Below are 26,736 nucleotides of genomic sequence, written 5' to 3'. Positions count from 1 at the left end.
TAACAATTGCGCCCTTTGAATTCTGGCTAGCAACAAGTGGCTGGACAATTACAATTGAGTCCTATGAACTCTGCAACGGGTGACTGGGAAGTTATAATCAAGCCTTCTGAACTCTGTCTGGTAACAAGTGGAGGGGTAGTTATAATCAAGTCTTATGAACGCTGACAAGCAACAGGTGGTCGTGCAGTTAAAATCGAGCCTTACGAAATATGCCTTACAACAGGTGTTGGGGCAATTATAATTGAGCTCTGTGAATACTGCCTAGCAACAACCATCCGAGAAGTTATAAAAGAGCCTCATAAATTCTGCCTGGCAACATGTAATGGGGCAGTTATAATTGCGCCCTATGAATTGTGCCTGGCAACAAGCCAAGCCAATCATGACATGACTAGGATAAATATACCCCGAAAAATCCAATTTTTTTTTTTTTTTTTTTAATCTAGAGCACATTGCTCTGTGTTAGCTGGCTCAAATAGTTTTGGGTTCCTCACATAATTAAAATGGTGGTGACGATGAGCGTGGCTGTGAAGAAGCCTCGTCGGCAGTCGGTGTTCTTCCTCTGTCTCTGGTGCATCTCTCCTCCGCAATTCTCGCAGCAACGACAAACACAGAAGCACATGCCCAACACGGGGACCAGGACCACGAACAAGAGGCCGATGGTCGCGCAGACCAGGAAGCCCAGCTCATAGTAGAATCCCTGTGAAGCAGGCGGAGAGAAAACACCCATCAGTCTCCCTTGTCAAAAAATTTGGTTAGTTATACTGAAGTTCGATGTTATGAGGGGCTTACCTCGAGCAGGAGGACAACGTTGTCTGGCTGCATCATGTGTTTCATGCGATAAGGAGACGTACGGGGGAAAAAAGCAAGTGCAATTGTTGAACTGTGATATGATCTCGCATAGCTATACAAAATGAAAGCGAGGACAAACCTTTCTCCATTCTTCAAGTTTGATTCCTCCCATATTTTGCTGAATTACTTTAACAATCAGATCTGAAAACAAATAAAAAATGATTTAGGTGATTTTTGAATTGGCAGTGCATCAATGTATCCACTAAATGGCACTGCCATTTTCTTTCCACTTCATATTTTCTATTAGATGCAGAGTACTGATTATTTTTTTCAAAAAATAGTTTCATAATCTTTAGTGTGTTGATATGACTTCCCTGCCCATTTTATGCTAGGCGCGGAAGAATCTTGCTTGCCCTAAGTTACCCAGGGAACAGTATAATGAGCAAGACTGGCATATGTCATTTTTAAAATTTTGGACTTGGGGCACAATTGAATGCACCATATGAACTCTGCCCAGCAAAAAGTGGAAAACGTGTTGGACTTTGGGTCACAATTGAACAGATCCCACAAATTCTGCCCAGCAACGAGTTCAAAACCTTGTCTTAGACCCCGTGAATTCTGTTGAGCAACAAGTGTCGGACGTGGGAGAACAACTGAATGCGGCCCATAAAATCTGTCGAACAAATGTGTCATCCATGGGGGCACAATTGAACATACGCCACAAATTCTGCCGAGAAGGCAGAAAGTGGAAAACATGCTTGCTTGGCAACAAGTGGAAAACATTTTTGGAACTGGGCATGCAATTGAATGTGCCCCACAAAAAGCAACAAATGAAAAATGTGCTGGACTTGGGGGCACAATTGAATGTGAATTCATGAATTCTGCCTAGCAACTAGAGAAAAATGTGTGAATCCTGCCCAGCAACTAGTGGACAATGTGTCGGACTTCGGGGCACAATTGAACTTGCTCCACGAAGTTTACCCAGCAACAAGTGAGAAATGTGTCATACCTGAGGGCATAACTGAACGCGACCCACAAACTCTGTCAAGCCACAAGTGGAAAAACATGCAAGTGACAAGGAAAAATGATCTGAACGACTAACCTTTTTGAATTTTAAGACTTTCATTTCAGTTGTGAAGTTTCATAATATATAAACATTTGATGTCAAGTATGATGTTGATGTTATAGCGGTTAGCACATCTGCCTCACAGTGGCAAGATTCTTGGTTCGAATCTGCACATTCTCCCAGTGCTTGTGTGGGTTTTTCTCTGGATACTCTGGCTTCCTCCCACACTCCAAAAACATGCATGTTAGGTTCAATGAAGACAAAATACCGTATTTTCACGACCATAATTTTTTGTCACTTTCCAGGCCCCTTTTTTCATGAAATTCACCCTCCAAATGGCTGCTTCACACCAAAATGTACGACTCCTGTTTTAAACATGCAATTCGCAGGAATTTGGGAGTATGAGAAGTCCGCAGATGCATCGCAAGTGAGTCGCATTGGCATCACCTGTTTTTTTTTTTTTTTGTCTTCACAGCTTCTTAGTTAGCATTAGCTGCAGAGGGCAGCTAAGCTTAGACAGCTTAGTTCAGTGACCCAGTAGGAGGGGGAAGATACAGCAAACGAAAGGAGAGAGGGGGAGGCAGGAGGGATAAACAAGCGTCGCAATTACACAAGTGAACAATTAAACAAAATGTAAATTAAAATTATGGAATTAATTATGAAAAATTCATTCGATATTTTTTTATTTAAAAAAAATAAATAAATATATATATATATATATATCTTTGTTTACAATTTTAAGAATTAATTCATTGTACATTTTAATGAATTTCATACATTTTATAAAATGTTTGTCATAATATATCATATAAAAGTATTTAAAAAGTAAGAGGCCTAAGGAGTTGTGGGTGAGTGTGAAAAATCTAACGAAACTTGAAATAAAAATGTCTATTTTTATTTTTAATCAGAAATTAAGTGTGAAAAATATTAATTTAATATTTTTTATAAATATAAAGAATCAGGGAGCCCAGCTGAAAATGTGAAAAATTAAAAAAAAATTAAAATAAAACTGTCATAAATAAGATGTTGGTCATTCAGTCGCCTCCTGGCAATGAACCTGTGCAAATCTATACAACAGTATGGATAAACCCTTTCCTGAGCACATGTCTGTCTGACTTCTTGTTCCTGCCTAATGCCCCTGCCCTCCCACTGTTGTGTGATGCAGCAAAGCAACAGGTCTCTAATGATTAAAGCAAAAAAAGGCCCCTTGCGTCTTCCGGTAACAAGTAAATATAGTCTGGCACAATCCTCTGCGCTGACCCGCTCTGACAGATTAACCAGAGATGTCGAGCAGACCTTTTTCAACCCAGCGTGGAATCTTCGTGACCTCAGATCCACCTCATCTTACCGACTAAAGAAGCCAACAAATTCATAACGTTAACTCATAGTTGATATTCTGCTATCCAATTAAAATGAATATTTAAATAAATAATAAATTGATTGCCAATGTTGGCTTTTGTCGATCAAGGAATTGTAGTCGCCTATCCCCTGTGAAAACATTGCTGAAGTTATTACAGCAGCAGAGTGACACTACTTGTCATTATTTTCCTCAAGAAGGGAAAGAAGGCATCTTATTAATTTTTGTCCAATAATTGAGGACTTCTTTGATTAAAGTTTTTATGTTTTCTGTGAAAATACAATAATGAAAACTTTGTTGGTTTTTTTTACATTTTGTTTTAGGTCTTCTAAAATTTAATATAAAACAATGTCAGTTTTATTTTGTATTTCTTACATTTAATAGTCTTACATTGTTTTTTTTCTTCTAAAACATATTTACTTTATATTAGAATTATTAAACATGTACAGTATATATGGGCCCTTTATTTAGATACATTCATATAACAGAGTATATTGTACATGAATAATCTATCCATCCATCCATTTTCTGTACCGCTTATCCTCACTAGGGTTGCGGGCGTGCTGGAGCCTATCTCAGCTGTCTTCAGGCGAGAGGTGGGGTACACGCTGAACTGGTCGCTGAACTGGTCGCTGATCTGGTCGCCAGCCAATCACATATAAACAAACAACCATTCGCACTCACGTACACACCTACGGGTGTGTATGTGAGTGAGAACATTCCCTTTTTTTTTTTTTTTGCTGCTGCGTCACCTTAAAATAAGCAAAGCCAGGGCTTTGTTTTGCAACAATGACAAATACATATTGCCGAGTACTTACAGATTAAATGCACAAATGTTTCGTACTAAAACTGAAATACAACTGAAGTGTACTTAGGCAGTGATTCTTTTGCGTACCACCAGTGGTACTAGTAGTGCCACACTTTGTGAATCACTGTTCTAAAAATATATATATACACATCCATCCATCCATTTACTTTACCGCTTATCCTCACTAGGGTCGCGGGCTGCTGGATCTTATCCCAGCTATCTTCGGGCAGGAGGCGGGGTACACCCTGAACCGGTCGCCAGCCAATCGCAGGGTACATAGAAACAAACAAGCATCCGCACTCACATTCACACCTACGGGAAATTTAGAGTCTTCAATCAACCTACCACGCATGTTTTTGGGATGTGGTAGGAAACCGGAGTACCCGGAGAAAACCCACCCAGGCACAGGGAGAACATGCAAACTCCACACAGGCTGGGCCGGGGATTGAACCCAGGTCCACAGAACTGTGAGCTAGACGCTCTAACCAGTCGTGCGCCGTGCCACCTTTAAAAAAAATATATATATATATATATATATATATATATATATATAAATGCAAAAAACTTTGGCATTTGGCCACTTCCCCTCTGCACTGCACGTGTCTACAACCAATCACAGTCATGAAGTTAAACAGACAAAACAACAAGTGTGACCCACTTTCGCACAAGTGTGTATTTGTGTGTTTGACAATGCCATCTGTACTGGTCGCAGTTTCAGCAGGTTAGCATTAGCTCTGTGCATGGTAATCCCCTAATCTATCGTGTGTGTGCGTGTGTTTATTAGTGGGATAAGATTCCACACACAAGCGAAAGAGCCCAAAAAGCGTTTTCACTGCAAACCTAACCGTCCCATGGATTTGAAGGGAGGGGTGATATGATGGGCTTTTACACAGAACCCAGAGAACCAGAATACAGTGGCGCCTTGATACTCGTAATTAAAAACACTCGTATCTCAACTCATCTTTCCCCTTTGAAATGAATGAAAATGCAATTAATCCGTCTCACCTCCCCCTGAAAAACAAAGATGTTTATGTTTGTGTTTGTATAGCACTCTAGGAAAACAGCACTCTATAATGTATTTTATGAAAACATACAGTAATAACATAATTCAAGTGAATGTAAAGAACTAAACAGTTTGTGCATCATGAATTCACGCATTCATTGTGCGGCTTCTTCTGGTGTGAGCTCCTTAGCAACCAGGGGGCACAATTATACATGTAAACACAAAGATGGTCACAACTGCTCAGTAAGCTGCAGTATTAGTAGTCGTTTTTGCAGAGGATAAAGAATGTATGCCTGGGAGTATTGTTATATTCTCTGGCAATGCGTGTTGCTACATCATTTGTGTTCAGATAGACATCGCTTAAAGGGTTAAACCTACCACAATAGCGATGCTAGTTGTGTTAGCCTGTCTATAGCGTTTTGAATTGTGTGTTGGCATGAAGCTTGCAGACTTTTGTATAGAACAAAGTTATGTGGTTTGGGTAAATATACGTGTAATTCTCTTTGTTTAGTTTTACAGTAAACTTCAACAGGAAGTGGCAATAAACAGCTTGAAGCAAGCACTTGATCTATTTCTTGAAGAATTGTTCACTGTCTACCAAACAGCGGCATGTTGTGAAGTGAGTAGGGTTGAGTTTGCGGTCAATTTCCTTCTTGAAGATTGTTATCTAATAAGTGAATCATCTCCACACTTTTACTGATACTTGATCAGGACATTAAACGGCATTTAATATACCGGTAGTTTACCATTTGGACCACTTGAATACTCATACCATCGTGATGAAAAGACTCACTCGTGTCCACTTCATTTTTACTGCATCCTCCTCGACTGACATTGATACCAGTGCTACTGGAACTAGCAAGAGCATCTGGATCTTGCTGTTTTCAGTTACGCAGATATGGTGTTACTATGAAAAAGGTCGAAACCTTTGGTAGTTCTGATAAAACTTTTTTTTCCCCTCTCGCCTTCTCTTCTTCACTCCACTGGGATAACTGCTTAATTTTCCTAACAACGCAGTTTATTTTGCTACCCTCTTCCTGAATCAAGTTTGCACATGTGCAATAAGAAGATGGAATAGTCCATTGAATGAGAAGGAAGGGGAGCACTGATTGATCACAATGGTCATAAAAGATTAAGAATTTTGAAGTGTTTTTAGGCCCGTGAATGACGACTAAAACAATAATTTATTCAAATTAGACGACTTTATGAATACATTTTTATGAGTCATTTGGGGCCCCACGATAATTGCCTGTGTTTGTCTCATGTTTGTCTAATGATGAGTCGCCCCTGGTTGCCAGTCAATCATGAGTAAGCAAAACAGATGTGATATGATACCATCCATCCATGCATCCATTTTTCTAGAGGGCTTGTCCTCATTAGGCTTGCGTGTGAGCTAGAGCCTATCCTACCCAAGTTTGGGCGAGAGAATCGATTGCCAGCCAATTGCAGAGCACATACTGTATAGTATATACAAAACCTTCCCACTCATAATCACACCTATGCACAACTAACCTAACCAACTAACCTTTTTGGGAATGTGGGCGAAAGCCGGAATACCTGCAGAAAACCCACACAACCACTAATGTTGATGAATATCAATATGGCACCTGTATGGATATATTTGGATTGATCTTCCCAACAACCCCATAGGTGTGGACCACCTGTGTCATCCTCAGAGCGAAGCCTTCCCGCCCGTGGCAGCATATGGTCCCGCTGGATTAAGGTCTTACGCAGTGATGCAGGTGACTTGAGAAAGCCTCCCCTAATCACTGATCTGTTAATTGATTAGCCACGCACCAAAAATGGCAGCGACTTAAAGGCCTCCAATCCTATTGCGCTGCGTCAACACACCAACGTGACCACTCGCGTACACACTAACAGATCCAGGTGAGAGCTTTGAACGTGGCGGAAGTAAAAATTCATCTACGAGGATTGCACCCGGCAGCCCGTTGTTGACTTTACGCCGGTCATGTGACAAAACAACAAGGACAGGATTGATGGCCAATGATCTGCGACTCGCATTAATCTGATCATAACATCGGTTTATGGGTTCAACGTCACAAGAGTGCACACTTGTTACAACGCTCATTCAGCAGCAAGCCTGGAAAGTTGGAATAAATAATCAGCAACCAAAAACAGCTTCACCGATTAACATGAAATAGGGTGGACGTCTATCATAACATGACGCACGAAAAAGTCACAAGGACCCATGCCCGAAATTGAACAGGAAGTCAGACATTTTGCTTTGAAGCAACCATTTTGGGGGTGAATTTCATGAAAGAAAAAGAGCCTGGAATGTTAGGAAAAATAAGTCCCTGACACCAGTTTCACTGATCGACATGAAATTGGTCTGGCATATCTATCATTACGTAACAAGAAAAACTCTCAAGGACCTATGACAGAAATCGAACGAAACATAACCGGAAAATAACCCATAACCCGATCAAGCAAGTCCTCGCAGATGGGTGATGCCAAGCTTTTTTGCCACATTATGTTGGCCGAGCACGGTCAAAGTTCAATGATCATTTCGACCTATTCACCTTGAAAAAGGCAGTGTGAGGGCCTCTTCATTGCTGCCTGCAAATTTATTTATTATGGTTTACGAAAAACAAAACAAAAACGATAGTAAAGGCCATTATTTTTTGATTGATTACGATGTCAAATTCTAGTTATTTACTTGCATTCATGAACAGAAAAAATTGTTTTAGCGACAGAGTGGTCTACTAGATTCATTTCTGACTTTTCACATTTGAGGTATGAAAGATTAATTCATTCCTGTTCAAAACGGTGAAACGTGAAAAGCTCGCTGGGAATTGAAAGTCCGCATTATAATGGAGGACGGTCTCGTTATCAAGACAAGGGGTCTAATACATTTATGAAGCACCGTATATGCACTAACGAGTGGTATTTTTAATATAAATACAATAATTTTAGTTCTACAGCTGCACTCACGAACATATTTTAAGATAATGTACCAATAAAATGAAGCTAACAACAACCAGGATTTCAAGCATTTTATCGACTGTTAGTTAAACGGTGTGTAAATAGCAGCAGTGTGTAAATACTAAATAGCGCATGGTCTTTGATGGCGCACGTTTGGACTTTGTTGTTTAACTAGTGACACGGGCCACTTGGACTGAGTATGAGGCCTTCCCCCAGCTACACCAGAGGATCAAAATATTAGAAACAGTTCTCAATTAAATGACAATTTCAATCAAAAGTAGCAGTGCTCGTCAGCAGGGACGCGCTTTGAACTACGGAATTGGCACAAAAAAACGACAACAATAAAAATCGATTAAAAAATGTATTCTGACAAATCAACTTGATTTAATTGCCCAGTCCTAGAGTCACCTAATGAAATGGCCAAAGATTGTCAATTGTCAATAATGGTAGAGAATTCAGCGTTGGGTTATGGTACTGTTTGTATTGCCATAACAACCACTCATATTGTAAATTATTGATGAAGGACACAAAAGACATGAATAGCCCTTGCGCCCCCCAAAAAATTTGTGAGCCCGATTGATGACTCAAGAAATTGATTCACGACCCACTAAAAATTAACTTGAAAGCTTTAGCTTGCACATGATGAGGAAAGATTTACATTTCATCACACTTTTTAAATATATATATTTTTTAAGAGATTACGATAAAGATCAAGATTATTCTAATGTTCTTATTTTTTTATGTTAAAAAAGATACACAATTATTTATATATTATTAAGAAATATTTAAAAATCTTACATTAATGGAAGTAATTGGACTTGATTACTGATCAATGAAATGAATTGCTGAACCAATAAAAATTTACTTGGGAGTCACTTTTGGCCCCGACCCACAGTGTGAAAAACCCTGGTCTAGCTTGCATGTGGTGAGGAAAAATGCTTATTTCACATATTTTTTAATGTAAAAAAAAAAAATACTGTTTTTTTATTTTATTGTTAAAAAATGGTTTAGTTTTAGTCTAGAAAAAAAAGTCCTTTTAGGAATGTTGTAATTATCGGAATCTTTGAAATAGTTACAGGGATGTTTTGGATGAGCTGAACAGTTTCAATTTGGGATGACGGAGAATCTTTTATTTTTATTTTTTTGTCTTTGTTGTATGTCCACTTTGGGGTGTGGAACATGAGGAATTCTGGAAAAAGTACATTTTAAACGTGGAAAATAAGGCCTCACCTGTCCTGAATTTTTTTTAAATCTTTGAAATTTTGAATGATTTGAATTGTGTATGAAATGTGGAAGTATTTGAAAGACGTAAAAGAGGAGATAAAGGTTTTAATAATCTGACCTTTGGGGAAGGAGTTTGGCTGGACCACGAAGAGAAAAGCGTGGACCATGTGGAAGAGTATCCCCATCGCCCCGGGCTCGTAGTAGGCGTGCGTGTCGTACACCGCCGCCGGGACGAAGCCAAAATCCAGCGGCTCCACCGGCGGTGCCGAGCGCTGCCGGTGGGGGTCCGCTCTCGAGTCACCCTGCTTCGGCTGCTGATAATGGCCGCTCGCGGAACCCCACCAGCACAGCAGCAACACGAGCCACCGTGTCCACAACATGGCTCCGGGAGGGGGTAAAAAGAGAAAAAAAATAATCCAGGAGTTAGACGACCTGTAGTCCGAAGAAGACAAAACCGCTCCAGTCCGAGCTCCGGACGACCTCACACGGTCACACCTGACCGGCGTACAACCAAGCAAGCGAGCGGTAACTTTTTCACTCTGTCGTTAGCTCCAGTCTGCTCCGTCCGGACCCGCGACGCGCATCTTCCCCGGGGTAGCTCGCTTCTTGGACGAGATGGAGTGAACAGAAGTGGACGTCGGGCGCACCGGCCGCCTGCTGAGCTCTAAATCCTGCTGGACAGAGGCGAGAGACCGTCTTCAAGTTATTGAATACGAATAAAAATGGAACTAAAACAAACATGTAGAAAATGCAGTTTACTGTCTGTCAAAAGCCTGTGGTACATTATATTAATGGCGACCAGGCAAAAAAAAAATAAAAAAAACGATATAAAGTTTGGGACCTTTCATGACATTAGTAGACGGTGCCTTGAGTTACACGCACCTGCCCCATTATCTTTTTAACATAGGGTACACCTGAATTATCTAATTCAGATACAACAGCTGTAATAAATTAAACATATAAAATAATAGAAATATTTGTATAACATTCGTATGGATAATATATATATATATATATATATATATATATACACACAAAAACACACACAGACACTCGGGTTCAAACCTCGCCTGTGTGGAGTTTTCTCCGGATACTCCAGGTTCCTCCCACATCCCTAAAACATGCATTGTAGGTTAATTGAAGACCCGAAATTGCCCGTATGTGTGAATGAGTACGAATGGTTATTTGCTTTTATGTGCCCTGCGATTGGCTGGCGACCTGTTTAGGGTGTACCCCGTCTCTCGCCCAGAGTCGGTTGGGACAGGGTCCAGCACGCCCGCTATTCCAGTGATGAAAAGCGGCACAGAAAATGGATGGATGGATGTTATTAATATTCCAAATAAATAAAATGTTGAAAATGCCCTTTCTTGAAATGTTTGCCAATGTGTGCAGACCCATAATTATGTCATGTTTTAACAGAAATAACTACTGTGCTGCATCAAATTGAGAGTTTTTTTTTTTTTCAAGCAATTTGTTTTACCACCCCAAAATTATTATAAACAGTGTAATGCAGAGCAGTTGTACACCACTTTACCTAAAATACAACCACATTACTACACATACTACCACTCTGACTGGGTCGATTGAACTTAAACACTAATCTCTTTGTCAAGTCATCACATGTATTAAGAAGTAACAACACCAGAATGCATTACAAAACCTTTTATTATTATTCTGCGAAAATTACATATCTCTCTCTCACACTCACACACACACTGACTGAACAAGAAGCAACTCAGGAAGCCATCAGTAACATTGTTCAGTTAAACAATCAAAGAGGCAGCAAGTACAAGATGAGATAGTTGCATCGAGGTACAGTGGACATCAAAAGTCTACACATCCCTGTTCTACAGCCATTATTTTTTTTAATACTGTATACTGTTAAAAAAAATTAGACCAAGATAAACCATTTTAATGATTTGAATCTTTTTACAACATGAATGTGACCTATAATCTGTACAACACAATTGAAAAAAAGAAATATATATATTTTAAGGGAAAAAATTAGAACCTTAAAACAAAAGCCGATAAGAATATCAACTTTATTTGTTAATCAGAGGCACTTTAAACAGTGGCAGGTGTGTGCTGACTCCCATTTAACATGTTTGAATGTGACTGGATTATTCGGAACACAGCCACATCACCAGTTATAAAATGGTGTGAACTGTACACTTGTGCAACCACATGATCTCAGTTTATTTTTACTTCCTCTCACATTTGATTTTTGTAGTTGTGCAAGCTATAGGTCACATTAATGATGGAAAAGGTTTTGACATTATTGATCTTAGTCTTATTTTTTCATATTTCAAAAACCTGGCATTTGAACAGGGGTGTGTAGACTTTTTATACCCACTGTATATAACATGAGACAAGCGTGGGTGAACAGGAGTCATTTCCTATTAAAAAATGTCACTTGGAATTAAATTCAAATGGAACACAATTGGAATTTAACTATAGATGATAGTGGCCTGTATATACGTTCTCATGCTATTACATCTAAGTCAGTACAAAACAATGTAAGGGTGACATCCTGCCTGTCAGTGTCAGCAAACCTGTGGAAAAACATTTAAAACCTGACATGTATCACATTGAGAAAGAATATTTCACGTAAATTGGGAGTTGAAATCTACCATGGTACATAATCACGTCTATGCAAAACACCAATAACTTATTTCAGTTATTTTACCTGCAGAACGTTGTTCTTGATTTATTGTTCTGAGATTATTGAGGAAAAAAAAGTTAAAACAGATGTTCATGCACACAGAGTAAAACGAAATTGAATTTGGTCATTTGATCATTTAAAAACATAATTTTATAGCAGTCTTAATAAAACTCACGCCGCCGCTGTGTCAAAAGAAAAAAAATCTTTTGATCTGTATTCAAAGCAGGGTTGGGCAATCTGTGGCCTGCAGACCATATATGGCCCTAAAAACCTAGGAGGAACCTGTATAAAAATTCCCACAAATGCTTACAAAATATATAACATTTTATCGCATCACATTTTTCCATAATTTACGATGGCCCCATGGAGGACTTCAAAAAAATGTCCCTTGATAGGAAAAATGGTTCTGCGCGCCTGGTGTTAGGTGTCAAAGAATAAATATGTAAAAGTGACTTTTTTTCATCCACTAGCATTAGCCACACACAAAGATCCACAAATTTGGTGTAATTTGGCATTTTGGTGATGAAGTGCTGCCTTTGCCAGGGGAGAATACGGTTATCAAAGTGGTGGGTGGTATTTGTCTTCAGCGACAATTGCCCAAGTGTGTTTTGGCAGCTTGGTGATGAAATGCTGCTCCCACCACTCTAATGTAATATAATTGTATGAGGCTCGTTTTTTAGTTCACACACTGTGACTGTGATAGTAGTAACCTTCGCTTCGTCCTCCGTCTTCATGGAAACGAAAGTTGTACTCTGCATTGGTTCCGTAGTAAAAGAGTGCAAGGTGACCAGTGGCTTGTTTGTATGACAGAACCAGCCCCCCAAAAAGTGGGTGGATTAGGAGTTAGGTGTGGACAATTCTTTATCCTCGGTGTATTTTGACCAAATTACTCCGCTGCTCTTCTCTCCCTACACGAACGATTGCCCCTCAACGCACCCAGCTGTCAAACTCCTGAAGTTTGCAGACACCACAGTCATCAGCCTCATCATAGACAGGGACGAGTCTGCATATTGACAGGTAGTGGAGCGGCTGAAGCTGTTGTGCGGCCATCACAACCTGGAGCTGAACACGCTCAAGACTGTAGAGATGAGTGTGGACTTCAGGAAACATCCTTCACCACAGCTGCCCCACACGGTGTCCAACTGCCCTGTGTCAACCATTGAGACCTTCAAGTTCCTGGGAATTACAGTCTCTCAGGACCTGAAGTGGGAGACCAACATCAACTCTATTCTCAAAAAGGCCCACCCGAGAATGCACTTACTGCGGCTTCTGAGAAAGCACGGCCTGCCACAGGAGCTGTTGAGGCGGTTCTACACAGCAGTCATCGAATCAGTCCTGTGTTCAACCATCACAGTCTAGTTTGGTGCTGCCACAGAACTAAGACAAGAGCATGCAAAATCCTCTTGGACCCTCCACATCCTGGTCACCACCTCTTCCAGCTCTTTCCCTCAAGTAGCCACTATCAAGCAACGCAAACTAAAGCAGACATTCCAACAGCTTCTTCCCTCTTGTCATTAACTTCTTAAACAGTTAACTTACAATTCCATTGTAACATGCTGCCAATTTTGTCTTGAGATTGTTGTCACATCTCTGTCGGGCCAATTATACATTATTCGTGTACTCACTGGAGTAGTCTCGGCACTCTACACTGTTTGCATATCTGTTGTTGACCAATACTGGTCAGTCTTGTGCTTGAGAAGTATCTGCACCATTTGCACAATTGACACGGTGACACAAATGATCACACTACTAGTCACTTTAAACTGCTTAAATTTCTTGAAGTCTCTGCACCATTTCCACAATGGTCACCGTACCAGATTATTGCTCTATTAGTCATTCCAAATTGCTAGAGGACTGCATCATTTGTAGAATTGTCAAAAAGAAAAGATAAAACAAATTGTGGTTCTTAGCGTATTTTTGTTTTCTTTCTATAAGACCTTTAAGATGCCACTTGATGGCACCAAAGGCCAGCCAATAGGAAAGTAGTAATTGGTGTCAAGGAAGTATGTTGATGTGAAACAGCTCATGTGTTTAAAGGGACAGTAAACCCGCAAAGCCAAAACTTCCTGTTATATTGTAAATGTGCATATCTTCTTTATCTGATACGGTTTACTTAAATCTATGAATTATTCATTATATGCCATTTTTACATCATTATATGTGCAAAAGGCATGAGAATGTGATGTGTGTCTGCCATACTTCCAGCGAAAGGGAGTAAGTGACATCAGTTAATGTAGCTACTAGCTCGTTGCCTTACATTTGAGCAAGTCTAGTTTGTTAAAAATGGATAGGTAGGAAGTGCAACTGTGTCAGGTGTGTTGATTATTCGCATTTTTTCGCTATTCACTGCAGGGCTCGGTCACTATCCCTCGCGAATAACTGAGGATTACTGTATCCTTATACACAAAAACTATACTACCTCCGAAGACAGAACAATTGCCTGCTTTTCCAGGCCGTGTGAAACAGGCTAATGATTCAGAAACATGTTACAAAAAACAACAACAGAACGCCATCAAGATTCCAGCTTGTTACTGCGAGTCTGCCACTGCAGATAAAAACATCAAATTTTCACTTAAAGTAAAAAAAAAAAACTATAAAATTAGTTCCTTCTTAAAGCAACTGCCGACTGTGGATTGTGCTTTTGGGAAAAAAAAACAAAAAAAAAACCACAGTTCAGTTCTAACCAATACAGCAAGAGTTTCACATCTCCCATTTCTATGTGACTTCTGTCTCCACGCCATCCTGGGCAGGTCGCGCAGCAACCGGAAGAGGGTCCGGAGAGTCCCAGTGAACTCCTTGTGCCGGCATGTAGTAACAGCTTAAAGCCTCTGCTGGTTTGTGTCAGCCATAAATTAATAAATACTCATCGGTTGCCGCCACCGTTGTGGTGTTCAGTCAATGCGGTTGCCACAGATAGTGAAGCGGTCAATCTCCAGCAGGTCTTTCTTGGGGTTTCGGCGCACCAGCACCTCTTCGTCTAGGCCTGTGTCCGTGTTGATGATCTTCATAACGTCCTCCTCCTCGTCGGGCGTGGTGAGGAAGGTGTCCAAGTCAGTCTTGGGCAACGCGTCGGCGGGGAGGGCGGCGCTCTCAGCCATGTAGGTGGGCTGCGGGCTGATCGACGCCAAGGGTATTCCGGGTTTCTCCGTCGTCGGTTCTGTAGGAAGAAATAATTGTTGGATTTAGTAACAATGGTTGTGTTTGGAATCACTCCCTATATACTATATCAGTGATTGTCAAATTAGATTAATTAATAAATGAATACTGTCCCAACCCTGCCGTTGTGTTGAGTAGATTCTATTTGAGTTCTGTAATTTTTAACTGTCTGTGAGGCCATGAAGGTAACTGAGTGTGATTTGTGATTGGATGAGGGTGTCAAGGGGCGGGAAAGACGAAGCAGAGAGTCCAGGGCTTTAAGTTAAATTTTAGGGCACTTTCACCGAAAAATGTTTGCTTGCCCGTGGCAAACATGAGTGTTCCCTGTTTGGTCAAGTGCACTCAAATGTTTGCTACATGTCACGGTTTGGTTTTATCACGGTATTATATTGTAGGAAAGCACACGGTATTGTAGGAGGGTTGAAGGTGCAGGTAGGTCTCTTTTTCTTGCTCGCCTGTCCATGTCAGTAGGCTTCTGTAGTTTCTGTGCGTTTCCCCACAGGGTTTTGTGAAAAAGACATCTTCACATCATATGCAGTATTACCGTGCACTTCTATCCCCGTCCATCCAATGTTTACATTCATATACAGCACCTCCAAAATGCTATTATTGGTGCAGTTATAATCTTGCTATGCCCACGATAACAAGTGACACTGAGGAATTGTCTGTTCAATAATTTAACAGGATTTATTGTCATTTTTTTAAAGTTATAATATTAGAAATTGCTGCTATTCTAACATTAAACATGACTGCCTACGAACAGTGATTTATTTGCTTGAGTCCAAAAATGTAAGTCTCAGAAAGACTTTCGACTCACGAGTAAACCCCTAAAGAGTGATACTGTTACAATATGCTTTTTTTTTTTTTTTGGCCTGTTCGGCTGTTAGGTCAAGCAGAATGGAGGATCTGTATCCCTTTTATGCCAGAACAGTTTTACTGTGTCACAGTGGAGTTTTTAAGCTGCCGGTGTGGTTTCTTAGTCTTATAATGGATACTTATTGAGAATCAGAGTCGATCAGTCGAACAGAACAAAGTTTCAAGAGGGGAGTGAGCAAAGAAGACAAAAGACAAGGCACTAACAGTGAACAAGATGAGAAAAGTAAATCCTTATATATTTAGAAGAATGACACATAAGATAGGAGTATTGTATGGGGCAGTAGTGCTACACCCGGTGAGGGAAGGACAGGACAAGATAGGAAGGGACAAGGACAGGAGAAGAAGCATGCAGGACAAGGTTCGTAAACCCGGCTGTACAACCGAAGTGTGGTGGGAGTGGGTATGTAAATTATAAACGTCTATAGGACGAGAGTGTGAGTGAGGGGATACCCAAGCAATTCGCATATTCTTGAGTTACTTGTCGCAATAAGTAAGTGCCTCCACACCCAGCGAAAAAGTCCCAGGTGTGTGTGCCTGTGGACACATGCAAGTGAACTGACACTGTTTTGCAAGCACAATGACTGACAGAAGTGTCCTGTAATTGCTGTGCCTGCACCGTGGTGGCTGAGGACCCCGCCCGATCAACCAAGAGGTGGGATCGGGCCCAGGAGTCCACCGAGAGCAGCCTGGCGGACAGGACACGTCCCACACCGAGGGTCCCAGGGCGTTCCGCCGGCCCCACCACAACCGGCCACACAGAGGAGGTCGCAGGGACCCATTGCCACCCCCCCAGATTTGACTTAGACACTCATTTTAAGTACCAAATATAATGCATTCGTTTTTGTACAAGGCCTACTAAATGCCATTGATGCATTATGCTACCTTTCTGTGCCTCGGCAGTGTGAGGTGGCTTGGCACGATGAGCCCGGGAGTTGATGCGGCTGGAGACAGCCGAGGGTGGCGGGTCGAAGAGTTTCTCCTCCATATTTGCGTCCTTTACGAATGCGCACGATGTGCCCAGCAGGATGATGCTGTTGAGCACCTTCAGAGTGATCAGCCTGCTCACAAACAAAAGACATGCGAGTGAACGTGCCATTCTTTGAATTTCAAAACAAAAAACGAGCACTAAGGTGGACATTTACCCAAAATAGAAGAGCAGCACACACATAAAGGAGAGCGAGCCCTGGATCTTAACTGAGCTGCTCACCACACGGATTAGCTGGGTGGAGAAAGGCATGCATTAAAACATACACTATACATGACAGGTAATACACTTGTACGTGCCAGGCAACTGACCAGCAGTGCTAGAGGAAGAGGAATGAAACCCATTCTTCTGGATACAGAGTCACTGTAGTCTGTATAAGCCTACACGCACACACACAAATCGCATTATCAACCAACAAACAGTGTTCTGTATACTTCTTTAATCATGTATATCCACCAGCCACAACATTAGGTACATCTTTACAATCAAATTAGATAGAAATAGCTGTATCAAAGGTTCAACGGTTATTTTTGTATTGAATCTATCAGAGAGGTTTTAATTTTTCAATACAGTGGTACCTTAATTTACAAGTAATTGTACTGGCTCTCATTAGCAAGCGCGCCTAATGAATTGGGCCGCGAGACATCTTCACTCCTGCGTTTTTCCTCATATTTAGGCAAAGTAAGAATTTCATTGCACAGGGGGAAGATGTTTCCCTACTGTTTATATGATAATAAACACTTTGAATCTTGAATCATGAAGAATATTTACTAGTTAAACACACACACACACACACACAAAACAACATGTGGCGCTATCTCACGTTTTTCTGTCGACTGCTGACCAGGTCGAAGGCGAGACTGGCTCGGTACTCCCCGTAAACCTGTGACGCAAAAATAAGAAAGACAACATATCACAATAGTGCTTTCCCCCCCAAGTTTAAAATGGCATGTGACATAATGAGAACATCATATAAAGTAATAATACAGTTGTGCCTTGAGATATGAGTTTAATTCATTCCGTAACTACTCAAAACACTTGTATCGCAAATCATCTTTTCGCAATTAAATTAAGGGAAATGCCATAAATTAACTTGGCTTGTGGTCATGTGTATTTTAATTAAGAAAACTAGCACTTCATAATATTGCACTTCATAAAAACATAAAGTAATGACAATTAAATAAAAATAACCAGTTTTTGTCACACTGCATCAATTAAATGCTGCTCCTTCTGGTGTGCCCGCCTTGGCCATCTGGGAGAAATATAAGACAGACAGATGGATGCACTGTTCATTGAGTCGTTATTATGAATCACACTTGAGTTCTAGGCAGGCCTTACCTCTTCGCAGCAGCCAATCACATTGCAGCAGGGCGTGTCTTGCCTAGAACTCAGTGGGATTTCATAACATCTCAAGTCCTCTCTCGATGGATGTATAGTATCCCATAAGTGTAGCTTTACATACGATTGACTGGCGACCAGTCCAGGGTGCACCGCGCATCTCTTGCCTAAAGTCAGTCGGGATAGGGCTGCAGTTCACCCGTGACCTAAAGCGCTATCGAAAATGGATGGCTGGATAATACCTTATCGCATTGGAGTAGCTACACGATTGACCAAGGACACATGCTAAATCGAAAATGGCATGTATGACTCATATTGTATTTGTAAGTTCCAGTTCCTGCTCTTTAAAAATATTATTTTTTCTCTGTCAAGGATGATGGTTTGAACTTCAATGCGTATTTTCTACAACATTTTTGGTCAAACTCCAAATTGTGCCATTTTTGGGGTTACACTGTAGAATTAGCTTTTGGTCCTAAACTAAAAACCTTCACAGCTGGCCCAACTGAGAACGTATTCATTGTGTGAGAGTGACTACAGGTTTTATAGTCAGCGAGATTTTACTGATTAGCTTTGACAGTGTTGGAAAGGGGCTAATCTCTTCCTGAGTCACTGGGTAACCATTGCATAACTGTGCTGCGACCCATCAAAGATGCAGAAAGAGTGAAAGGAGAGGCCGCTATCGGCACTTCTCCCGCCCTGTTGTGTTGAAAGCAATTGTCTGACAACTATTTCATATGGCACAACAGACACTAATGATGATATGATGACAACATCTAATTATCTGATTTTGTGTCACAAAATCGTAACTTGGTTGGGTTCCATGTGAAAGGCAAAAGTGTATATCGAAGTCGGAGAGGGACTCACATCGGCGCTGATGTCGTTGAATTTGGTGATGAAGGCGTGCTTGACCACGTCCACTGCCACCTCAGAGGCAATCACCATGGCCACGTCGGGTAACAGCACCCACAGGTGGTCTGAGGAAAAAAACAACAGCACAGGTGTGAATCATAAAAGTCACAAAAGTATTGTTATTTTTAAGGACAAATAAGACCTTTTGAAAAATCTAATTTCAAGGATATCTGGACATCCTGTAAATGGCAAAATTGGGTCTTGTCCAACCGCTGATTAAGATGTGTGTTCCAATATTTTTGTCCATAAAGTGTATGTTCCTGTGATGTTTTTAGGATAGAAAGGATAGAAACCCATTTGACTTCATGACACTTTTACCAATTTAAGGCATTAAATTCAACAGATTAAGGGTACAATTTTCCATTAGATGTATTTGTGCATGTGGTTACCAGGGTTCCAGGAGAACTGCTCCATGTTCCTTAGACAGACGATGAGCAGGAGGATGTAGTTGGTGAACCTCTCTTTTATGTCTATGGGTAACAAACAAAACGCACAAAATGAATCCTGGATTAACCTACTTTGTGCACAGTGCATCTGTGCACAACTCCTCAAATTTATGTTTAAGTTCAATCATTGTGTGCATGGATCCACTTACCGCTGTTTGACATCTGGAAAAGGTTATTCTTCTCAAACTTCTTAAACACGCTTCCTTTGATTTCCACAAACTGTAAGCAGACAAAAATGGATGAACATTTACTTTACAATCACCAGCCACAACATGAGGTGCACAATCTGATGAGATAAAAAAAAAAAAAAAAAAAAAAAAAAGTATCCAAAAGTCTGCCTTTACAAAGATATTCATGCTCACTTTCGCCTCAGTCGTCGACCACCCAAAACAAAACATTCTCTCAAAAAACTAGACGTTAGCATAATTAATATACAGTAGCATCTTAATTTAGGAATGACCCGATTTAACGAGTATTTCGAGATACGAGCCATCGCCTGGCCAATTTTTATGTCTTGAGTTGTGAGGAAAAAATGTGAGTTAAAAGTGCTAAATGGCAGCAGTTACCGTCATAATAAGCATCAGTTATTTTGTATTACACAATGTAACATTTCGGATTTGTGTTGTGGTGTGAAAAAAGAGAAATATACATGCACACACATTGCAGGGATTCCTCAAAATTGCCCGCTGTCTATTTAAAGCTATAACTTTTTAAGCCTGGTTGTACAGCACCTATTTTTTCAATTATGTACCCAAAAAAAGGAGACCACTCGTTACGGGCTGAGTTGACTGACTAAAGAAAACAGGAACTATGGTGAGGAGTTTGCAACCAAAACAAAGGCGCTGCCCGATGTCGCTTAGGCCATGTCATGTCCACATGGAAACGGAGCAGATATACTGCATTTCTTTTTTGTTTTATTAAAAAGAGAATAAGTGCATGTGATGTACACACCCATCTATCCATTTTCAACACTACTTATCCTGGTTAGGGTTGCGGGGCGCTGGAGCCGATCCCAGCTGACTTCGGCAAAAGGCGGACTACACCCTGAACTGGTCGCCAGTCAGTCGCAGGGCGCATATAGACACGGGCAACCGTCCGCACTCACATTCACACCGTCACTTAGTGGGAACTGAACCAACGCTGCCCGCACCAAAGTCAGGTAAGTGTACGACTACACCATCAGTCCCGTGATGTACACATATATTATAAATTTGAATACAAACAGTGCCGCAACACATGTAGACAGAATATAACATTGTAAAATGTTTATTATGCAGTATTTGCAGAAATATGCTATCTTAATAACATTGGTTAGCATCTATAAATGTCCACCCTTCAACGTGCCTCCACAATGTTGGACATACGTGATCTGCTGATGGCTTATGACCTGTCGCCATAGATGGATTTCTCTGATTTAAACTGATTTTAGTTTCATCAGGCCAAATAATCTGATTATAAACAACGTTGAGTACTGTATTGCACACAATCAAATGCCATAGTCTCTTAATTATAGCTGAAAGTGTACATTGTTTCAGTTCAAATCCATAACGGGGGTTACAAGGGGGGGGCGGGGGGATCATTAACGTGAACTGATAAGTGGTACTACTCACGTTGTTGGACATCATGATGGTGAGGAGTGACTTGTTGTGCGAGTTGAAGGCAACGTTGAGTGTGGTGGCCTGGACCATGATGAGGATGGCATGGAGAACTTCAATCAAGCACGTTGAGGAGGAAATAAAGCGATACACTATTGGAGAAAGTAATGGGCCTAAATTATAGACATGTATAATAAATAAATATTTATTTAATAAATCCTATAAAATTAAGTTTTTATATTGAATATGATGGTGATTGTGAACACTATGAGGTGTTTGTGGATCAGAATGAATCAGTTTATTTGAAAGGGGGCAATGCAATTTCATAAAACACATGAAGTACACATGGTTAAAAAAGCCAGAATTAGCCAGAAGCCTAGTTTTTATTTGCCGAGTATGTCAAAAACACCCAAGGAATATGTCTCCGGTAGTCAGAGCCACTATACTACAAGAACAGACAGCCACTGTGACCAAATTTAATTAATAATTATTTAAAAAAACACTGAGCAATGAAAGGTTACCAGTAATGTGTTAATGCTGATACAATAACAATAATAATAATATTCTGTCCAGGAGCGCCTATACAGTCCGGTAGACATATAGCAAAGGATACAGACGTAGAGCACAGCCATGAGGAAGTGGGGGATGACGCCTATGTGCGCCCGCTTCTTCTCCTTTGGCTCCGTGGCCGTCCAGTACAGCGCGTCCAGGATGTCCTGGCCGAATGACGAGAAGAGGCGGTCGGCCACCTGTCAGAAAACGGAGTGGAACGGAGACTATGAGAGGAGGCTACCTGCCACCTATATCATTATCATCATCATCATCTTCATCATCAGCCTTCTGAGAGTACCTCCAGCATGTTGTAGATGATGTACAGCTTGATGACAGACTGGCCTCGAATGAGGTGGTACATCATGGCGTAATCTACGTAGCTTATCATGGAGTAGCACAGGACCATGATGAAGCCTTTCAGGACATCGCACACCTGGGCCGGCTGCAAGAGGCGCCCACCACTAATAGAACAAGATGATCTATTATATTACAAGATTATTTACTGCCCTCTAGAGGCAATTCGCAATAATGCACTGCATGTGATAGTGTGGCGATAGGCACACTTAAAGGGACATTGTGTCACATTTTCAGTTGTTTACTGGCCAATATTGATGTCTACGTTTATTTATGTGTTATCAGTAGTTTATTATGCCCACTTCTAATAATCTGATCCATTCTTGTAAGCGAAGAATTTTAGATTTATTTATATGTAAGAGTGGTGGCCCAGTAAGGGATCCCCATGACAGTCTGCCATCTTGAAACTGAAGTTGCCAGCTTTCTCCTCAACAAGTCAACACTGCCTAAATTAGCCTAAAGCCAACTTTTTTCATTCAGTTTTGCTAGACTGTGTTGTTGTTCTTTGCAGTTTTTTGTTCGATATACGTTGGATAAATTCATTCTCATTTTTTTGTATTTGTTTTCTCTATCATTAATTTAATTATCATTAATCGAACTATTATTGAATAAAATAAAAAAATATATGGGTTAATGTATTTCTTATTTCACTAATATTTAGTATCTTACATTTGCAATAAATCAATTAACAAATTACGAGATAAATGAATTGAAATGAGGCAGCAAGGTGGACGACTGGTTAGAGCATCTGCCTCACAGTTCTGAGGTCCGGGCTTCAATCCCCCGCCTGTGTGAAGTTTGCATGTTCTCCCCGTGCCTGCGTGGGTTTTCTCCAGGTTTCCTCACACATTCCAAAAACATGCATGGTAGGTTAATTTAAGACTCTAAATTGCCCTTCGGTGAGAATGTGAGTACGAATGGTTGTTTGTTTATATGTGCCCTGCGATTGGCTGGCAACCAGTTCAGGGTGTACCCCGCCTCCTGCCCAATGATAGCTGAGATTGGCTGCAGCACTCCCGCGACCCTAGTGCGTATAAGCGGCTCAGAAAATGGATGGATGAATTGAAATGATACAAATGCAATAGACAAACGCAAATTAGTTTATCTCAGTAATAAAATAATACTTGAACTGACTAACTCACTGCAGGGTGTGTAGACTACCAGCTGAGCTAAACGCTGGCTACTTGTTGAAATCAGTCTAAAAAAGCGAGTGCAACACAAGCCCCCCCCTAATCAAAACAGTAAACTCAAGGATCAAGTTGAGTTGTTTTGTTTTCTTACCCAAGACCACAACATGGCAGTGTGAGAAGCTGCAAGAGGGCTAGCAGTACTCTGAGGGGCAACAGCGTGAAGACATAGAGGAAGGCATCCAGGCAGAGGAAGAAGCCAAATGTCATCAACTAAATAAAAAAAGACAAAGGGAGCTGACAATCATAAACGTTGTGCTGCACTCTACACAGCAGTGAGCACTGTGCAAAGCAAGTGCAGCGTGTAAGTGCCTTAAAACTGCTCAATATTTACAATCCCAAATCCCTACTTGTGTGGTCAACACCGAGTTGGGACTCTATGATTGCGAAGTGAAAATGAACGATAGCCAATCAGGAAGCAACTTGAAGCATGCGCTGTTATCAGACACGAATAAAGGATTAAAAGTCAGCTATTGCACCTGTCATGGCTCAAACACCTTTAAAATTAGTTTTGCGGAAGATGATTTAACAATTGTTTCCCTTTGTGAAGCATTAAAGGCTTTTTGTCTCGTCGATGGTTCGCCGCGTTCTTAGACAGTGATGTGAAAAGCAGTCATTTTGGAGATGCAAGGATTCCACCCAACAGCGATGATATGAGCAAATGAATATGTGCAATAGCATTATTGATCTCTATTAATTGATCTCTATTATTAATCTCATCAAAAATCACACTAAAAATGTACGATTTAGCGGGGATGCGAAAGATGACTCGCGATGTAACCGGGATTAACTACAACCCCAATTCCAATGAAGTTGAGACGTTGTGTTAAACATAAATAAAAACAGAATACAATGATTTGCAAATCATGTTCCCATGATTGGGTATAAAAGGAGCTTCCCTAAATTTGCTCAGTCATTCACAAGCAAAGATGGGGCGAGGTTCACCCCTTTGTGAACTTGCGTGAGAAAATAGTCGAACAGTTTAAGGACAATGTTTCCCAATGTACAATTGCAAGGAATGTAGGGATTTCATCATCTACGGTCCATAATATCATCAAAAGGTTCAGAGAATTTGGAGAAATCACTGCATGTAAGCGGCAAGGCCGAAAACCAACATTGAATGCCCGTGACCTTCGATCCCTCAGGTGGCACTGCATCAAAAACCGACATCAGTGTGTAAAGGATATCACCACATGGGCTCAGGGACACTTCAGAAAACCAATGTCAGTAAATACAGTTCGGCGCCACATCCGTAAGTGCAACTTCAAACTCGACTATGCAAAGCAAAAGCCATTTATCAACAACACCCAGAAACGCCGCCGGCTTCTCTGGGTCCGAGCTCATCTAAGATGGACTGATGCAAAGTGGAAAAGTGTTCTGCGGTCCGACGAGTCCACATTTAAATTGTTTTTGGAAATTGTGGACGTCGTGTCCTCAGAGCCAAAGAGGAAACGAACCATCCGAACTCTTATGGACGCAAAGTTTGAAAGCCAGCATCTGTGATGTATGGCTGTGTTAGTACCAATGCCATGGGTAACTTACACATCTGTGAAGGCACCAATAATGCTGAAAGGTGCATACAGGTTTTGGATAAACATATCCTGCCAACGTTTTTTTTTCCATGGACGCCCTTGCTTATTTCAGTAAGACAATGCCAAACCACATTCTGCACATGTTACAACAGCGTGGCTTCGTAGTAAAAGAGTGCGGGTACTAGACTGTACTGCATGTCTCCCATTGAAAATGTGTGGCGCATTATGAAGCGTAAAATACGACAACGGAGACCCCGGACTCTTGAACAGCTGAAGCTGTACATCAAGCAAGAATAGGAAATAATTCCACCTACAAAGTTTCAACAATTAGTGGCCTCAGTTCCCAAACGTTTATTGAATGTTGTTCAAAGAAAAGGTGATGTAACATAGTGGTAAACATGTCCCAGCTTTTTGGGAACGTGTTGCAGCCATAAAATTCTAAGTTAATGATTATTTTCTAAAAGCAATAAAGTTTTATCAGTATGAACATTAAATATCTTGTCTTTGTAGTGCATTCAATTAAATATAGGTTGAACATGATTTGCAAATCATTGTATTCTGTTTTTATTTATGTTTAACACAACGACCCAACTTTACTGGAATTGGGGTTGTACATAGAGAGCTTTTGGCACTTGCTTACCTTCTCCAGCTCCTTGGGGATGCGGAGGCAAGTGTAGACCTTCTCCCTGCCCTCGGCGTACTTGGCCTCGTTGTGCTCCAGGAAGTAGCCCCTGGTGAGCTCAGTGGTTACAAACCTGACCAGGGACAGATCTTCACAGAAACAACATGCACCATGGAAGCAATTCAATTACAAGGGTTAGTAGAATTTTATTATTATAATTTTTTTGCACAACGGTCTTGTGAGAACACTGCTAACTACAACTACTACAATAAACCCTCGCTAAATCAATAGAGTACTGTGTCCAATATGCCATGCAGTTGACAGTCATGGTCGCCGCATAACACTATAACTATAACGGACGGGATGCTAACATGACGTTCAAAGAATGATGGTCCACATCTCCAAGGGATGTTACCTGCTAAGCGTGTACTACAGTACGGTTCACCCCGGGATAACCACCTCATCGCCCGCGACAATAACAGTCCCTCCGACGGTTTGCTATCGCTGTCAAACTAAGGAGGTATACCGTCTGTATCTCTAGTAGCCGCTAGCCGGACTAGCTGTCCCACCTGACAGGTAGCGTTTTTTCCCCTTCCCGCTGCCATTTTCGTCGCTGAACCGCAGACTATCCGTTCCGCCATTCTTTCCCTTGCCTCTGCCTGTCCTCGACGTCTGCCCGCCACTCTCCCTGTCCTCCTTCTCGGCATCGTCCGCCAGACCCGTTGACTGCGAGTCCGCCATCTTTTCAGCGACACGGAGCGCTGCCTGGGAGAATGACGTCGAACGTCACGTCGCGACGTCATGCGTACGCATTGACGCACTGTGGTAGTGTATGTCAGTACAGTATCCCATGCATAGCTATCCAACCTTGACGACTTTTACTTTATTTTTGAGTATTTTAAATTTTTTGTGTTCATTGATATTGTTGTAGTTCTTTTCAATCAAGTATTTTTTTATGAATTGACGTGTCTACGAATAATAATAATAATAATAATCAGGACGGTGTACTCTTTTGTTTGATTGCAAAATAAGCTAACCCTTGTTTTAACATTTTGAAGAATTAATATAAAACAAAAACACAGATAGATAGATAAATTTGTTTATTATTTTCCTTTTTCCAATTTAAAGAAACTGCTAAATAATGCAAATCAGGAATTTAATGGGGCCGCCATACTTTGCGCATTTGTATGTGTGATACTGTATATCAATCTTAGAAATGGACGCGGGGGGCAATATAGAGTTGTAACCTTTGGGATTCAAGTGAACACAATTAACCACGCGTGTGTGGTTTTTATATGGGCGCCAAGCCTAAAGGTCACCAATTAGACGCCT

General features: G+C 40.9%; 2 protein-coding genes across 17 annotated transcripts in view; both read right to left on the bottom strand.

Moving 5' to 3' along the window:
• Nucleotides 1–9,861, bottom strand: part of prom1b (prominin 1 b) — a 30,595-nt gene extending 20,734 nt beyond the window's left edge. For 14 of the 15 annotated variants that reach the window (XR_009768773.1, XR_009768772.1, XR_009768774.1 and 11 more), the window contains exons 1-4: nucleotides 9,309–9,860; nucleotides 929–990; nucleotides 790–816; nucleotides 492–697 (exon numbers count right to left, since the gene is read on the bottom strand). Coding sequence is in view for 10 of the 15 variants with exons in the window: in XM_061679476.1 (XP_061535460.1) it covers nucleotides 492–697; nucleotides 790–816; nucleotides 929–990; nucleotides 9,309–9,570 (557 nt within the window). In the remaining 5 variants the exon portion in view is untranslated. Of the gene's footprint in view, nucleotides 1–491; nucleotides 698–789; nucleotides 817–928; nucleotides 991–9,308 lie in introns of all 15 variants that reach the window. The other variant, XM_061679483.1, reaches the window with a different exon arrangement.
• A 976-nt stretch (nucleotides 9,862–10,837) lies between these two features.
• On the bottom strand, nucleotides 10,838–26,178 carry tapt1b (transmembrane anterior posterior transformation 1b). Of its 2 annotated transcripts, none has more exons than XM_061680280.1 (14): nucleotides 25,974–26,178; nucleotides 25,423–25,553; nucleotides 23,345–23,463; nucleotides 22,008–22,170; nucleotides 21,771–21,906; nucleotides 21,173–21,270; nucleotides 19,712–19,781; nucleotides 19,506–19,586; nucleotides 19,072–19,181; nucleotides 17,693–17,752; nucleotides 17,181–17,249; nucleotides 17,027–17,103; nucleotides 16,767–16,942; nucleotides 10,838–15,009 (listed from the first exon to the last, which is right to left on the bottom strand). In XM_061680280.1, exons 1-14 carry the CDS (start codon nucleotides 26,143–26,145, stop codon nucleotides 14,744–14,746), a joined length of 1,728 nt encoding a protein of 575 aa, XP_061536264.1. In that variant the 5' UTR covers nucleotides 26,146–26,178; the 3' UTR covers nucleotides 10,838–14,743. The 2 variants fall into 2 exon arrangements, with proteins under 2 accessions (XP_061536264.1, XP_061536263.1); XM_061680279.1 differs by having other exon boundaries at nucleotides 26,058–26,159.
• Nucleotides 26,179–26,736: the final 558 nt, after the last annotated feature.

Source organism: Phycodurus eques, chromosome 6 (assembly GCF_024500275.1).
Source record: "Phycodurus eques isolate BA_2022a chromosome 6, UOR_Pequ_1.1, whole genome shotgun sequence".
In the NCBI taxonomy this organism is placed as follows: domain Eukaryota; kingdom Metazoa; phylum Chordata; class Actinopteri; order Syngnathiformes; family Syngnathidae; genus Phycodurus; species Phycodurus eques.
Note: the sequence above shows the minus strand (reverse complement) of the source record. Positions and strands in the feature narration are given on the sequence as shown.

Bases quoted from the DNA above. Each gene is read 5' to 3' on its own strand.
- tapt1b (XM_061680280.1), bottom strand. From the start codon at position 26,145: ATGGCGGACTCGCAGTCAACGGGTCTGGCGGACGATGCCGAGAAGGAG. The intron at 23,464-25,422 runs GTAAGCAAGTGC...TTTTTTATTTAG, and splicing joins TCCCCAAGGAGCTGGAGAAG to TTGATGACATTTGGCTTCTT. The intron at 19,587-19,711 runs GTAAGTGGATCC...TGTTACCCATAG, and splicing joins TTTCCAGATGTCAAACAGCG to ACATAAAAGAGAGGTTCACC.